This window comes from Ailuropoda melanoleuca, chromosome 8, assembly GCF_002007445.2.
Source record: "Ailuropoda melanoleuca isolate Jingjing chromosome 8, ASM200744v2, whole genome shotgun sequence".
NCBI lineage: Eukaryota > Metazoa > Chordata > Mammalia > Carnivora > Ursidae > Ailuropoda > Ailuropoda melanoleuca.
Window position 1 is genome coordinate 100772392 of NC_048225.1, and position 15385 is coordinate 100787776.

Consider the following 15385-nt stretch of genomic DNA (forward strand, 5'->3'; position numbering starts at 1 on the left):
ACATGGTAAGGGGCGGGGCGGGGGGGCGAGGGTATGCTCTTAAGAGATCTTGTCACCCAGGGAAGCAACTGAAAAGCCCAGAGGTCCAGTGTGTCATTATAGATGGGGTGGAACACACTCTTGGGATCGGACCCAGGGAACCCTCATGAAGCCAGGCCACTGGTTACGGGGGTCAAGAACCCGAGCCATTCATGCACCAAAGACAAGGTTTTCCATGGGTCATTTCAGAGTAAAGGCCAAGCCAATTCCAAGAACCCAGGCCATCCAGGTGTCCTAGAGATTGGCATCATCCCCAGGATGCTCAAGGTCGTGGAGCTGAGAACTTCTGGGTGTAGTGGGAGGACGGCTCTCCTCTGCCTTCTCCTCTTTTCCTGTGAGGACAGAAGGTCGTCCAGGGCAGCTCCCTCTGACTGCCACCCATTTACGGGCTGGTCCCAGTCCCAGGATGAAAAGAGCAAGGTCAAGCGTGGCAGCGCTGGCTCATGTTTGCGGATCCGCTTGAATCACAGTGCGAGCCCCTTGTCGTAGCATGAGTAGTTCCCCGGGAGCGTCCTTTCCTGAGCAGCGGTCCCTCTGCAGGTGCGACAGCTCCACATGCTCCAGCCCTACGTGCTGAACTGCTGCTACTCCCTGGACAGCGACATTGTGATGGAAACGTTCACGGTGCTCAAGTGTCTCACCGAGCACCTCAGCTGGCAGCACTCCTCCTCCTTCTTTGTTCAGCTCACCTTCACGCTCGGGCCCTTCTTTGAGAAGGTGAAGCCCTCTGGAGGGTCATTTCCATTCTCTGGGTGTCCAAGGGAGTGGGCAGAATTATCCGGAAAGGCCCCTGCAGCCTGAATGTGAGGCCATTCTGTAGAGGTCTGCTTGGGTATGCCCTCTTGGGTCAGGGCTGTAAAAGGCGTGAGATGTATTGAGAGCAGGCGGCAGTGACAAGGGAGAACGGGAATGCTGTGCGATCACAACAGATCACTGGGGGGAAGGGAGTGTGCGTAGGAGCGCGCAGTGGGAGCGGGGAGCTCGGGGGCTACCCGTCCCGCCTGGGTGGATGGAAGTGGAGGTGTCTTCCCTGTGTGTGTGTGTCTCTTCTCCCCCAGGAGTCAGAACACCTGCGCTTGGCAGCCTTCGAGACCTACAGGGCTCTGTTGGCCAAGGTCAAGAGGAGCATGCTTGTCTTCCCCTTGAGGCACCAGGTCCTCAACTTGATAGTCCTCCTTGTGGCCCACCTGGAGGATGTGAATGTCAGCGTGGCTCAGGTGAGAGGCCAGGCCCTGGAGCCTGGTCTTCCATTGCTGGTTGTCACAGGAGGTAAATGCTAACAGGTGTTGAGAGCCAAGGAAGAGGCTGTCGTGAGATTGGAAGATGCTGGGGGAGTTGCTTTGTCTCTGACATTGGAGAGTTGTAGGGAGGGGCCAGATGGGACCAGATGCTTGCACCAGGGTTTTCTCTCTGTCCTGGCTCTCTCCAGCTGGCCGCCAGCACATAGTGGAATACCCTGGGTGGGAAGACTCCAAGGAGGAAAACCCTAGCATCTGGCACAGTGCCTCTCTGCCCTTGGCATCATGGCCTTCCTCCCAGGTTGCACCCTGCAGGCTCCTTTGCACTGAATTGAGAACATCCCCCCCCCCACCAGCAGCAGAGAGGTTCCCATGAGGCAGTGTCATGACAGGACAGAGAGAGCCCGGGGTTGGTCATGTTGTGGGAGGCGAGGGATGTGAACGGCAGCTGGGGAAAGTTGAAAAGTGGCTGATGCACTTTGTGACAGGACGCTGGGTTTCCAGACGAGGTTACTTTGCCATGGCAAGGCCTCTGATGGGCACAGGTGGCGAAGTTGCTGGAAGTCTGTGGGGAAATCGGTTCCAGAGAGACTGTTTTCGGGGATGGGAAGCCATGTGGTGGGTGCAAGAGGCTGGGAGATGGATAGCTTCATTTCATTCAGTGCCATACCACAGCAACTGGGAACATCATTACAACCAGGCATCTTGCCCTGCTCGTTAGCGGGAAACAGGTGTAGGCACAGCCAAGCTGCCTCGAAGACCCTGCCTCTCTCCTCTCCCCTGGGTCCCTCTGGGTTCACTGGAGCCTTCCCTCCCTTCAGGACTGGACTCACTGCCATTCGTCTCCCTTCCTTGTGCCCTTCTGCGTGTTCTCCCAGCCCCCTCCCCGTAACTCCTCATGCTGAGCCTTCCTGTCTCTCCAGATCTGCCGGCCTGCCCTCTGCCACACGGCCGCCATACTGGGCTGGTCAAGGCTCAAAGTGATATTTGCCGAGAAAGATGTGTGGACTATCCTCAGAGCCCTGGTAAGGTGGCAGCTTACTGACCATTCTGCTCCTATGCAGGGAAGGTGGGGGGGGCAGCAGTCTGCTTCCTGAAGCATCTGGGCTTTGCTGCAGTTCAAAAATGAGAAGCTCAGTGAGCANAGGTGGGGGGGGCAGCAGTCTGCTTCCTGAAGCATCTGGGCTTTGCTGCAGTTCAAAAATGAGAAGCTCAGTGAGCAGCCACTTTGTGCCCAGTACCTCGACCTGGTTCCTGCCCTCCCATTGCTCCCTGTCTAAGCTGCCAAACTAGAAACACAACCAGACAAATTTAGAATACTGTGGTGAGGACTAAAAGAGAGGAATGTACTTCATAGCACAAAGGAGGGGTGCCCAGCCCAGTCTGGGAGTTGAAGGAAGGCTTTCTGGAGGAAGTGCCATCTGGGAAGGCTTTCTCGGCTGCCAGGGGAAATGGAAAGCAAGTTGTCACTTAGGCATAGAGAAGGGATCAGGAGTGCAGGCCGAGGTGCTGCCATACACAGGGATGCGGCGCAGAGCACTCACTCTGTTCCAGGGACTTTGCCTATGTCATCTTATATAATTTGATCCTGAGAAATAAGGGCAGAAGAGCCCGGTGGGGGGGGGCTATCAGTGGCTTGGAATGATGTGAGCAGGGGCAGGAAACTCAAATGCCTACAAGGCCATGAAGGGAACATTAAATAGAGAAGCAGACAGGGTGGCCCTGGAGGGGAATCGAAGATCCTGGGGTCCAGTGAAGGCAGTGCCTCTCAGTGTGGTCAGGACCCTACACAACCTTGTTCTGCTCTCAGCATGGTCAGATACTGCATAACCTTGTTCTAGTACATTCTCAGTAGCGCCGCCTTTATCCTGAAAGGAAATTCACAGATGATATCATCTACCTGTACAGATTTCCAAAGTAAATATAATCCCTAATTCCAAAGGAGAAATGAAAGTAATTTTAAATAAAATAGCATGTAAATATGTATGTAGTGCAATATAACATAAATGACATGGCTACATGACGTGATATGATATAACATTACGTAATGTAATAGAACATAACATAAATAATAGATGTGAGTATGTGGCGCCCGTTCCTCTGGAAGACAAGGCGAAGTTGTTGACTCCTCGACCCTCTCTGTGGAATCTCTGTGACTTGACCTATTACAAATGCAAAATGGTACCAGACTGCTGTGTTGGGGACTCAAACGCCACGAGAAGTGTGGCCCGTGGTGCTATGACTTTCAGAGTGATGGACAATATTTGGTGAAGGTCTATGCGAAATGAAGTACAGTCTTTCTTTGCTTCATATTGTAGATGGATCCCTAGGAAACCCCAGTGTGTATTTGAACTGTGAAAAAATAAATTCTGTGTCTATATAAAAGACAGGGTCAGGTTCTGAGCACAGATAATTAGAAATAGATTTTTGATACAAATATGCAGGGGGCCTTCGAAATTAGTGTACTCCCTCTCATCATTTTGACAACCAAAAACATCCCCCCGGTTCGATAACTCCCCTGGGACTGTACAATCCCCAGCGGAAAGGGTTGAGAACCAACTGAGTGAGTCTATGAGATACAGCAGGCTCAGTGATGCTAGATTTTCCACTTTGTTAAGACAAGCAGGAAATCCTGATTTTAGGTGAAATTTACCACATTTTTCTTGGCAAATAATTTACGGTGTTTAAAGCTTTGTGTGGAGCAAATGAAAAAAATCTGCAGGTTGGTTTTGGCTCATGAACTGGAGGTGTGCAGTCCTGGCACGGGAAGCAGGAAGCATCAGTTCCAAGTTTCCCATGAAGGAAAATAAGAAGGGAAACCAGGCCAAGAAATAGAATGGGAACAAGAGGAGAGGAGGATGGTGGTCACTTAGGAAAGAGATAGTTTCAGGAAGCGAAGAGCGGTCAGCAGTGCGTGGTGACGGTCGTGTGAGTCCAGGGAGATAACGACTGGATGTGCATGTTGGGTTTGAACCCTGGGAGCCAGATCCAGATCAGTGGAATGGTGCAAGGAGACCAGGGTACAAGTAATCCAGGGGTTTCTCAGGGTAACTTCAAACCTGGGGAAGGTGAGCAGTGGGTGGGGCTCCGTCTCACAGACCCTTCAAATGGAGCAGTCAGGCTTCTGTTGGTCTGGAATGTTAGGTTTCCAGTTAGGATTTTTATTTGAAGAAAAGATGTTCTACCAAAAAAGTTTGACAAACCATGGTCGTAGCCTCCTCGTTTAAGAACTTGGGCTGCAGTGTAAAGAGGGAGTAGGAGAGTCGCTGGGAAGGACACTCAGGGAATGGGGTTAGGTCTTTTGCAAAAAGCAGGACACGTCATCTCCCAGAACCTTCAAGGCAGGCAATCTGGATGAACGCAGAAGTGGGTGTGTGCCGAGGCAGGTAAAGGAAGGTATTAAAACACTTAATTACATGTGGCCCTGCTAGTCTCTGTTTAAATAGAAGGGTGTAGACATGATCAGTTCTATTGTAGCCTAGAGCAGATGACCTTGAGATTGAAGATTTTAAGCCAAGATGTACTAAACAGTCTTGAAACAACTGGGTTCACTCCTCTATGGTTGGGAGTAGGAGGAATGTGTGAGCAAAAGATTGGGGGTAAATCTATTCAAGTTTCGTGCCTTCCACAGGGAAATTGATCCCCCTGTCAATCCAGGAAGGCTTCATGGAGGAAATAAGACTACAGGAGCTGGGGTGGGAGGGGATGGAAATGTAGAATTTTTAAAAAATAAATTTTTAAAGTAATCTCTATACTCAACGGGGGGCTGAAACTCATGACCCCAAGATCAAGAGTCACATGCTCCATCAGTGAGCCAGCGAGGTGCCCCTAGAATGTTTTGACGGGGCTTTGCACTGAGATGATGCCTCCGGACTGGCTGAGGGGGGCAGAAGAACTGGCAGTGGGCACCTTACCCAATCCGGCTCCTCTTCTCACAGCTGGAGCAGGAGGCAGAGAAGGCCCCGTGGTTCCTGAAGCAGTGTATGCCCCTCCTTAAGAGCCCACAGGCCCCTATCCGCCAGACAGCAGTACGGTTTGCAGGTACCACTGTCCCTCTTCTCGGAGCCACTGTGTCCTTGTCCCGGCATCCTTCAAACAACCTGGGGACCGGGGACGCGAGGATATAAGAGCCTGAGGTAACATTGGAGGGTGAAGGGGCTCGTTGCCCAGGACTGTTCCCACCGTAGTCTGTGTAGTCTCCACCCATCCCTCGGTCTCCACCTGTTCCCCCCACCCTCCCCGCCCCGCAGCAGGCTCCGGGTTGGGTCGGGTGACCTTTCCTACAGAGGAATGGGCCAATTCCTGGCAGGCCAGGCCAACAAAGCTCCCGAGGGGCGGGGTGTCAGGGTGTTGGTGCTGCTCTGACGCTCGGAGGCTGGGGAGGACAGCTTCAGGTCGCCCCAAGGAACAGTGTCTTTAGAACAGAGGGATCCCCTCCCCCTCCCCCAGCCCAATTTGCCGATGACCCTCAGGAACAGGGGAAGTAATTTCTACTTGTGGGAAAAGTCTAGACAAGGCCAGGTAGGGGGAGCGAAAGACGAAAAGAAGGACGTGTGTATTTGGGGAGGAGACACGAGAGCAGGTGCAGCCAGGGCCCTGTGGTCCCTTGTGGGGCCCCTGAGGTGCTCTGTGCGCTCCCGTAGGCCAGATCATCCAAACCTTAGGTGCAGAAGAGGCCAGTGATATCGAGGAAGTATATACAGGTGAGTGGCAACCCAGTCGCGCCTCCTTGCAGCTTCAAAGGGTACTGGTGTCAGCGGGGAAGTCTCAGAAATGAGGGGAAATGGGCACGCGGCTCACAAAAATGATCCCTGGAAAGAACGAAGTGGGGCGTTGGCCAGAGCCCTCCCGCTCCTCCTGTTCCCTCACTGACCCTCACCCCTGGTGAGCTCCAGGCCGGTCAGCAGCCAGGACAGTTCCTGGAACTCTTGATAGAGAGCCTCACCGGGGGGACACAGGGGTTCTCAGCCCCTTCTCGTGAAGCCGCCAGTACTGCCCCTGGGATAGACCATGTGTTCTCCGCCATCCCCCAACCCCCGCCACGCCCCCCCCAACGCCATGCTCTTCCCTTTTCCCCCGTCTTGTCTCAAGCACCCTATTCCTGCCTCTGCCGTGTCCCCTGCTGCTGCCTGAACCCCTGGCTGTAGCTCTCTGGGAAGTCCGAGGACGTCACTCACAGCTATTCCCTGCAGAAGAGGAGGGCAGAGGCGGGCAGGAGGGGGTGGCGGAGGGGGCTGGAAAGGTTGGTTGTGGAGGCAGGGGAAGAAGCGAGACGTGAGCCCGGGGCCAGTATGTCCTCCTGCTCGTGGCTGAGCAGGGCGGCCTCCCAGCAGGAGTTCTGGCTCGTTTTTTAAAAGCCGCCAGTCCCCATCCTTCTGCGCCGCCCGTCTGCCAGCCGTCCCGCTGGGCCCGCCGGCGGGGCCCAGAGCCGGCACCCAGCCCAGCAGCCTCGCTCTGTTCCAAGCACCTTAGCGGTCCCTGTGTTGCAGCCCTCAGGTCCCTGCAGGAAGACCCCGACCCCACGGTCAGCTGCCTCGCCACTCAGACCTTCTACATCCTGGAAGCCAAGGAGAAGCTGCCGGTCGGCACCCCTACGTCCTGCTTCTGCGGCAGGAAGCCTCGAAAGGTCTCCTGATCCTGTGTCCTTGGGGCCTGGCCAGGGCGGATGTGACTGTGGCAACAGTGGCAGGGGCTCCTGCGCCTGGCTAGAAGTGGATGTGTGCCCCGCAGACCGTTCGTAATAAAAGGGAGAAGTGTGAACTTCTTGTGGGGTTGGAGTTTCCTGGCCTTTCCACTTCGTTCTGCGGGGCAGAGCCGTTCGCCATGGGCTGCCTCCTCCGGGCGAGCCTCTGGCCCGGGCTGGCCTCTCCCGGCCCCGCAGCCACCGCCCCCCCCCCGTGCCCTTCCCCCACGTAGCCGGGTGATCTGAGGCCAGAGCGTGAGACTCTGAGCATCAGCTTGAACTACAGACTGGCACAAAGGGGGACGCGGGGACGCGTGAGGTGCTCTCGACTCCCGCGGTTCTGGGCAGGCTTCCGCGTGGCGAGCGAGAGTCCCCTCCAGCTGGTGCATGCAGGGCGGCGATTTACTGAAGGGCGTTTGTCAGCTCATGAAACATCCCGGGAGATCAGAGAGTTTGGATACCGCCCGTCAGGCACAGGGCGGCTCTGTAAAAACACCAGTGTGGCTGTCCGTTGGCGCAGCCCAAACCGCAGCCCAGGTGCCAACACTCAGGCCTGGACCGCAGCAGCCCGGCCACCGTGTGTCCAGAGACCCGGACGTCTCCTCCTCCCGCGCCCACGGTTGCGCTGGCTGAGGACTATCTCCCGGGGCCCCTGCTGGAGTCCGTCTGGCCCAGGGCCGTCTGACAGTCCCTCAAGTTTCTCCTCAGGTCGACGCAGGGTCATATGCTACTGTCACGCCACCCCCCACCCCCACCGGCCTCTGAAGTCACCTGCTCCCCCTGACCTTAGTCAGCCAGGCCCCAAAGCTCTGGGGACAGGGACAGTAACCAATGTCCTAAAACGTAGCGCCCCCCCCCCCACCATGGTCAAACCTGCTCTGACCTGGACGGAGCTCCGGCCACGGTGACGCAGACGCTCGGGCTTGCCCGGGCTCTTGTCCTGCGGTGCCCAGCCTCTGTCGCCTGCATGCAAGCCCCCAGGAACACGTGGAGGTCTCCCCTCAGTCACCCTCTGCACCCCCGCATGCCTCGCTTTCCGCGGTGGCCGCGCTCCTGTCAGCACCAGCCCCACCTGGGTGCGGCAGCTGGCGACACTTGGTCCCGCTCACAAACACACCTCAGAGGCAGGCGTTGGCCAGAGGGCTCTTCTCACACGCTCTCCTTGGCCTGGTCTCGGGCCGCTCATCAGCGGCTGGTGGCCTTATCAGCTGCTCCTTTCATAGACGGAGGTGAGTGGGGGATAGCACCAGACAGCGGTGCACGCGTGTTCCCTTCCCTGGCTTCCGTGGCACAATCAGGCCAAGTATGTTGGCATAGGACCCACTTCAGGCATTCTGGTGCCCCCCGCAGATCACCCCCCCACATTGGTCAAGCCAAGTGTAAGAGCCATGATGGGAGGAGACCACATGGGGGGAAGGAATCTCTGTCTTGGTAGGATCATGTCCAACTCTCTTGGCTCCTCTGGGCCTCAGTTCCTCTCATCTGTAAACTGAGAGGGTTGGAAAAAACCATCTTTGATGATGCCACCCAGGTTGACAATGACTGACTCCCATCAAATTCTGACAGGTGCTATTACAACCTAAAGAGTATTTCTCTCCACACGGTTTGCTTCTGAATTTCCTATAATGAGCAGATATTACTGTTATAATTTGGGGGGAAACCAAATCCCACAAAAGAACAAAAGAACAAGGTCCTTTAACTCAGTGCTCCTGCCTCTCTACCCCTCAGGGCTTTGGCATCTTCAGGGGGCCCCGAGTTTGGAAATACCATGTTCTGTGGCAAACCCTTTGCAGGGCAAGGGGAGGGACACAGTCGCAAGGTAGAAGCAGTTGTCGGGAGTCCGTTGCAGGGCCCCGCTCCTCACAAGGTCAAAGGCACCTGGGCCTCTATTTTCTGGTTTTACCCACACACCCCACAGGCCTGCAGCTGGCCACGCCCAACTGTCACTTCTCACGGTCAACAGTGGGCTCTGTCCCGTTGGGTGGGATCCTATGTAAAAGAAGGGCCTGTGGGGAGCCAGGGTGGGACCAGACCAGGCGGGAGGGTGGGGCAGGGAGAGTGGCCTGGGTAAGGCTCAGTCAGCCAGCCAAGAACAACCGCCCTCGGAATCCACCCCTGCTTCCCCGGGCAGGGAGGCTCCAGCGCCTGCTGGAGGGCCTTGTGGGGATTAGGGCTACTCCGCCCACCTGTGTCCCCCTCTGTGGCTCAGGGTCCCCTTTCACTTGCTAAGACCCTTCTGTGTGAGGACCAGGAGCCTCCTGGGTGGAGCCTCCCTCGGGGAGCCTCCCACCTGCAACCCACCGTGACGTCTGCCTCCCACAGCCCCACAGAACTCGCCGGCTGGGTCACCTGTCAGCAGCCAACAGCCGTAGGTCTAGATGAGCAGAAAGGACTGTGTAGGCTGCCAGAGCACCTTGGTTTCATATTTGGAAACACAGCGGAGAGAGACCCTGTTGTCTTCACATTACAAAGATCAGAAAGTAAAGCTTTCAAGATGGTCTTGGCTGGTGACAAAGATGCAGATGGTCACCCAGCAGTCACGATGTCCAGGGATGGGCTGGAATGTCCGGGAGTTGGGGGGTGTGAGCTGTGGTTATCCAAGGGGAAGGTGACAGCTCCATACAGGAAAATTTCGTTATTTAATGACATTTCATTACTCACAACCCGCAAACATGCCTATTCTTCCCTTACCTCCTTCACTCACTCATGCACCCAGAGTCTGTTCAGCATCTGTCGTCACAAGGCACAGAGGGAATAGGGAAATAACCAGAATAAAATCATTAGCCTAAGAAAGAAAAGAGGGTGGGTTTTATGGTATGGGAATTATATCTCAATAAAACTTTTATTAAAAATATTTCCTTTCTTTTTTTTTAATTAAAGATTTTATTTACTTATTTAACAGAGAGAGAGACAGCCAGCAATAGAGGGAACACAAGCAGGGGGAGTGGGAGAGGAAGCAGCAGGCTCCCACCCGAGGAGCCCAATGAGGGACTCGATCCCAGAATGCCGGGATCATGCCCTGAGACGAAGGCAGACACTTCACGACTGAGCCACCCAGGCACCCCTAAAAATGTTTTCTTGAGAGCAAAACCTGACAAACTGGATACTTGCCCACAGAGCTAACGTTGGGCCACTGGCACCACAAGGCCTCGGGGACACAGTGAATTCTGAATGAAGCACAAACTAAAATTGTATGGGAGCCATGGGTTCCTGAGAAACAGTGGTAACAGGTCAAATACACTGAGTTATAGCCTGAGAGTAGCTCAGTGGTCCAGGAACAATCCCGTGTCTTCCGGGGAAGAGCACACTGTAGGTTTGCTTGGCACCCTCTTAGACCTATTTTTATGTTGAAAATAATGAGACTAGTAGGCGGAGACAGAGCATTTTCAGGGCCTTAGGAAAAAAAGAGAATGGGAGTTTTTAAAGACTGAAAAGCACTGATCTAGAAACAAAAATCAAGACCACTGTGGAGCTGTTTCCTTCTATGAACTTTTCATATTTCTGTCTTCTCTTCCTAAGTAGCAAGGGAAGGAAATATGTCTGGTACGCATCACGCACGGGGTCTTCCAGGCTCTGGAGAAGGCACTTGGTATGTTCGTGAAAGCAAACGGGTGCTGTGGTTGGGCAGGTCTGGGTTCCAGTCCTGGCTCTGTCCTCACCAGCGCTGATCCTGGACACGTCATTCCCTGAGATTTTGCCCATTTCAGAAAATGAAAACACTACCTATCACACAGGGGGAAGGAAGATCCAAGGAAAAATGCCTGAAATAGCGCCTGGAATACAGTGGGTGCTCAGTAAGTGCTGGTGCCCTCCTCCAGCTAACGTACCGTCCCAGGAGACAACAGAGAGCGTCCGCGAGGAACGAACACTCTCAACGCTGCTTTCTCATTGAGCAAGCCCTAAACTCACAGCCCGGGAAATTCTCACCAGGCTGGACCCAGCCCCAGAGGCCCACGCCACCTGCCCCAGCACCAACCTCCCACCCCAGAGAAAGGCGACCAGCCAGACGCTGGCAGCTCTCAGGGCCCACACCACGACAGATACGTTAGGTCATTCGGGTTTTATTTATGACAACTTCTTAGAACACACACATCCAGTCTAGGCACAGAAATGTACAGCATGAGGCTTAAATAACTTTCATACACTATGTACAGTCATCGGCAGAGGTACAAAACATATATACATCTTGTGCTATAGCCGCGTAGCGAGGAGCGCGTAAGCCAGGCGAGACCCTGCAGCCTGGGCAGGGGGTGATCCCTAGAAAAGAGCTGGTGGGCAAGGCGGGGCCCTGATTCACTTCAGGGGTCTTCTCTGACCCTTGGCTCTTCTTGGAGTAGTTCCCACTTCCCTGCAAAGCCCTCGGGATAAGGGTTCAAAAAACTGGACGGGGGTATGCTAAGGGTGGGGGCTCATCGGAATGCTGGGGCTGGGCAGGGGGTGGGGGCTAGAACGAAGATGCAGAACTTTCCTTTAGATTCTGTCCTTGCACATAAGAGGGTGGTGAGGGACCCTGGGGGCCAGGAGAGTAAGGCCAGGCCCCGGCTCCTGAGGCTGGGCCAGGATGCTGGTCTAAGCTAAGAGAGCAGTAAGCAGTTTCCTGCTTGGGATGGCAAACAGACAGACGCCATGCGTTTGGGCCTCTGGGTGGGAAGAAACTCACGGCTCTTGCAGGGGGGGGCCCTGTCTACACAAACACAATGTTGAAGACGCTGGGCTCAGGCAGGTGCTGAGCAGCCGAGGGCCGTGCCTGCGCTCAGCCCAGACTGCATCAGAGGACGGCCCCCGAGAGCTGGGATGGTCTACGTGAGGGGAGAGAGCAGGGCATTTCTAACTTCACAGCCGCGGCCTGCCCATGGCTCCACCACAATGGCTGGCATGAGAAGGTCCCAGAGACAATCTTCCCTACAGCGGTTTTGTGCTTTAAATCGCCCTCTGCCCAGGTGACACCGCCCCAGGCGGGCAGCAGGGCCAGACAAGCGAGGGTTGGCCTGGGTTGGAGCTGTAGTGATGGTGGGGGGGAAGGGAGACCATTCCCGGATCCACAAATGTCCCCTCCCAGACCCACAGATGCACCCTGACCACCTCAAAGACTTGGGTGTGCCTTTCCTCATCCTTGGCAATCTCCAAAGGCAACTCCAGGTGCTACCTTGGAGAATTCTGTCATGGAGAGATCAGCTACTCAAGTGAAAGCAAACACTGAGCTGATTAATACTGAGAACACAGCCTGGCCCAGGACTGTGCCGAGCAGGCCCACAGGCAGTCAGCTTCAAAAGCATTCGAACAGGGGCTCAGCCTTGGGGACAGAGAATGTGGCTCTGGGCTCCTTAGGCTCAATAGGGCTGGGACCCAGCCTGGGCTCAGGCATTTAAAGACTTGGGGTGTGGGGCTGAGAGAGGGACACGTCTTCTGATGTGGCCGGGCCGGCGTTGGCCCCGACTCAAGTCTGCTGATGGGCAAAGGAAAGTAAGTAGTTTGACAAGCCCCCCAGAATCAGGACAAGCCATGGGCTGAGCCCTGGTCCGAGCGAGGAAACGCCTGCCAGACCAGGACATACTCAGTCTAACTGTAGGCAGAACCAAGCTGGGATGAGCCCCCTGGACCCAGGTCTGCCCAGGCCACCTGCCACAAGCCTTGCCATTTGTGCTCAAATCACAACCATTTTGTGCTTCCAACCTTTAGGATGCTGGGGGCCTGCCCCCTAACTATGTACCTTGGACATCCCTGAAGGAGTAGGCGGAGACGCCAACACTCTTGGAGCACAGCTTTTGGAAGGGCTCAGGGCTCCTGAGGGACTTCAAGTTTAGAGTCAATGATACTCGCCAGGACAGCAGAGCCGGCCTGCCATGAGGTAGCTGACCCATCAGAAACAGCAGGAAGTGGGCAATGATGCTGAGTACCTCTCGCAGGCCGGAGGGTCACATCTCGCTCAAGAACGGGCCTTGCAGCTACAGTACCGTTCCCGGGCTGGGGCAGCCCCGGCCCGTGGGGGCAGCACAGTCTTTTGTGTTTCTACCATTTGTAAACAGTCATGCAGACGGAGTCTTTCTTACAGGTTGCAAGGTTGAAGCTTTCTGATCAGGTGGGGAGAAGGATGGGGAGGAGAAGAGGCGCTTGCTTCCATGTGGCCGAGGGAGTGGCTCCCCTGTGCTGCCTGGAGGAGGAGGGATTTTTGGCCATGGCAGACAGACTGTCGCAGGCTCCAGGAGGCCAGTATTCCAGGGTGCGTGCTTCCTGCATACATCAGCTTACCCGGACTCCGCCACCAGGGCCGGCAGGCGCCACTCGGAACAGGGGGAAGCAGGGCTGGGGACTCAGGCCCCAGCAGGTGTTTTTGACTTTCGCCCGCTAGGACAGCCTCCTCTGCCCTGTGCGCCACATGGGGGTCACACAGAGGGGGTTCCGATGCCCTGGCCAAATAGGCAGAGGCACAGAGGACAAATTCAGGGCTACCTCTGGAAGGTCTAAAAGTCACTGCATATCTCAGAACAGAGTTGGGGCTCCTGGCTCCCAGACCGAGGACAGGAAGCACAAGCCCAGTTAAGCACTGGAAAAACACTGTGGATAGGTTGGGGCGGAGGGATGTCCCGGGACTCCTCCCAAGGCCCGGTCCTGTAAATTCAGAAATGCCCCAACAGGGGGCGCTGGAACACGGATTTAACCACATCCCCAGAGCCATGAGTCCACAGCCCCAAGGCAAAAAGAAACTCAATGAATTCCTTCTTCACCACTCATCTAAAAGGGGGGGGGGGCCTCTCGCCCATGCCAGCTTTAAGGCTTGAAAATGTGTCTCCTGAATAACCAGAGGGAAAGAGGCCGGAAGGACTCCCTGCCCTGTCGGGGTGAAAATACAGGTGAGCTGGGGAGGGGCCCGGGCCATCCTCACCATCCAAGCCACCTCCTGGCAGACACGATCCTCCGAGCTGCTTCCTACGTGGCCCACACAGGACTCTGGGAATGGGGGCCCCTAGCCCCAGGCTGTGGGGTAGAGCTCCCCTGCCTTCTGGGGGCAGCGGGCATGGGATCCCACGAGTGCAAAGACACGTGTGGTGCCGCGGGCATGGCTGGTGTAAGGCTGCCCAGCATGGGTGCCAGGCCCCGGGGTGGAGGAAGGCACTGAAGCATCAGGCGGCCTAGAGGTCAGGGGTGCGCTAGAATGGTCCCTGGGGGCAATGTTGGGGACAGGCCCGAGCTGCAAAGTGAACGGAAGAGGTGGCCCTGGAGAGCTGGTCGGGTGGATTCCCTTTGGGATTCCTGGCCCCCGAGTGCTGAGGGAAAGTACATCTGGGAAGAAACTTCAAGTCAGTTTCCAGGAGGCAACAGCAAAAAATAAAAATAAAAATAAAAATAAAATAAATTAAATAGCTGAAGTATTTCTGACCATCTCCCCAAAGGAATTTTTCTAGCAGCTCTACCTTGGCCCCATCAGAACGGGACCCCAAGGGGTGGCTGGGGTCAACTGGGAATGGCTGTTGGTGGCCAAGGGGCTAAGGGTCAGCTGCAGGGCCCAGCTGCCAACACCTGGTTTCCATGGTTACCTGAGGACTATCATTTTGGGCTCAGAGGCAGGTGGCTCCGGAGGCTGGATGAGGGGATAGAAGGGGAGGCCTTTTCATCGGAGGGGCATGGCAGGGGCTGGGGCTGCTTCTCCTCCCCTATAGGTCCCCACGACTGGGCCGGAGGCTTAAGGAAGGGCATGGCCAGCTCAGCAGGAGAAAATGTGGCCAGAGGAAGGGCAAGGGGGAGCCCGAGGGGCTGCAGGGAGAGAAATGAGAGGGGAAAATGCCCTTTGGCTTCACAGCTTAAATTCCTCCCCAACCTCTCTCTCTCCCCCAAGAGGCGGGGGAATAGTATCCCATAGGAAGGTCAAGGGAGAGGCAGGAGAGCAGGAGAAGGGCCACCCCTGAGGCCCACACCCTCCGTCCCCAGGGCAGTTGGCCCCGTCAGGCCACAGCTTCCCTTCTGTGCTGTCCAGGCTGCTGGGGGCCGAGGGTCTGGGGGCCATCGTCTGAAAGACAGCCAGGGTGAGGACTGCTGTGTGCTCCTAGGGTGGGCCGCCGGGTAACCGCCGCACACTCCAGAACTTCACGGTCAGGTCACTGGGGTGGACGACAGAGAGGGACTGGTCAGCTCTGCAAGTGGGCCCGGCTGGCTACCCCCAAAGTAAAGGATGGGCCAGATTCTCCAAACTCCCCAAATGTGGCTGGGGCCCAGGGGCAAGCACGGCTGAGGAGAAGGGCAGACTGCAGGGGGGGAGGGGTGGCAGCTGGGCAGAGGGAGAGGGCCTGTGGTCTCAAAGTCCCCAACAGAATTCTCCTCATGGGTTTTCGTTGGTGTTGTTTTGTTGTGTCCAGGCCTGGATGCTCCCCCTTTGCCTTCTACCACCTGGGACCCCTCTGCTGGGGGTCTGTTCCGCTAGTCATGCTCG

General features: G+C 55.8%; 1 protein-coding gene across 4 annotated transcripts in view; it reads right to left on the minus strand.

Moving 5' to 3' along the window:
- Positions 1-11001: 11001 nt before the first annotated feature.
- Positions 11002-15385, minus strand: part of KIF21B (kinesin family member 21B) — a 48470-nt gene continuing 44086 nt past the window's right edge. For all 4 annotated transcript variants that reach the window (XM_034667004.1, XM_034667005.1, XM_034667003.1 and 1 more), the window contains one exon: positions 11002-15056. Coding sequence is in view for 2 of the 4 variants with exons in the window: in XM_034667005.1 (XP_034522896.1) it covers positions 15002-15056 (55 nt within the window). In the remaining 2 variants the exon portion in view is untranslated. The remainder of the gene's footprint in view (positions 15057-15385) is intronic.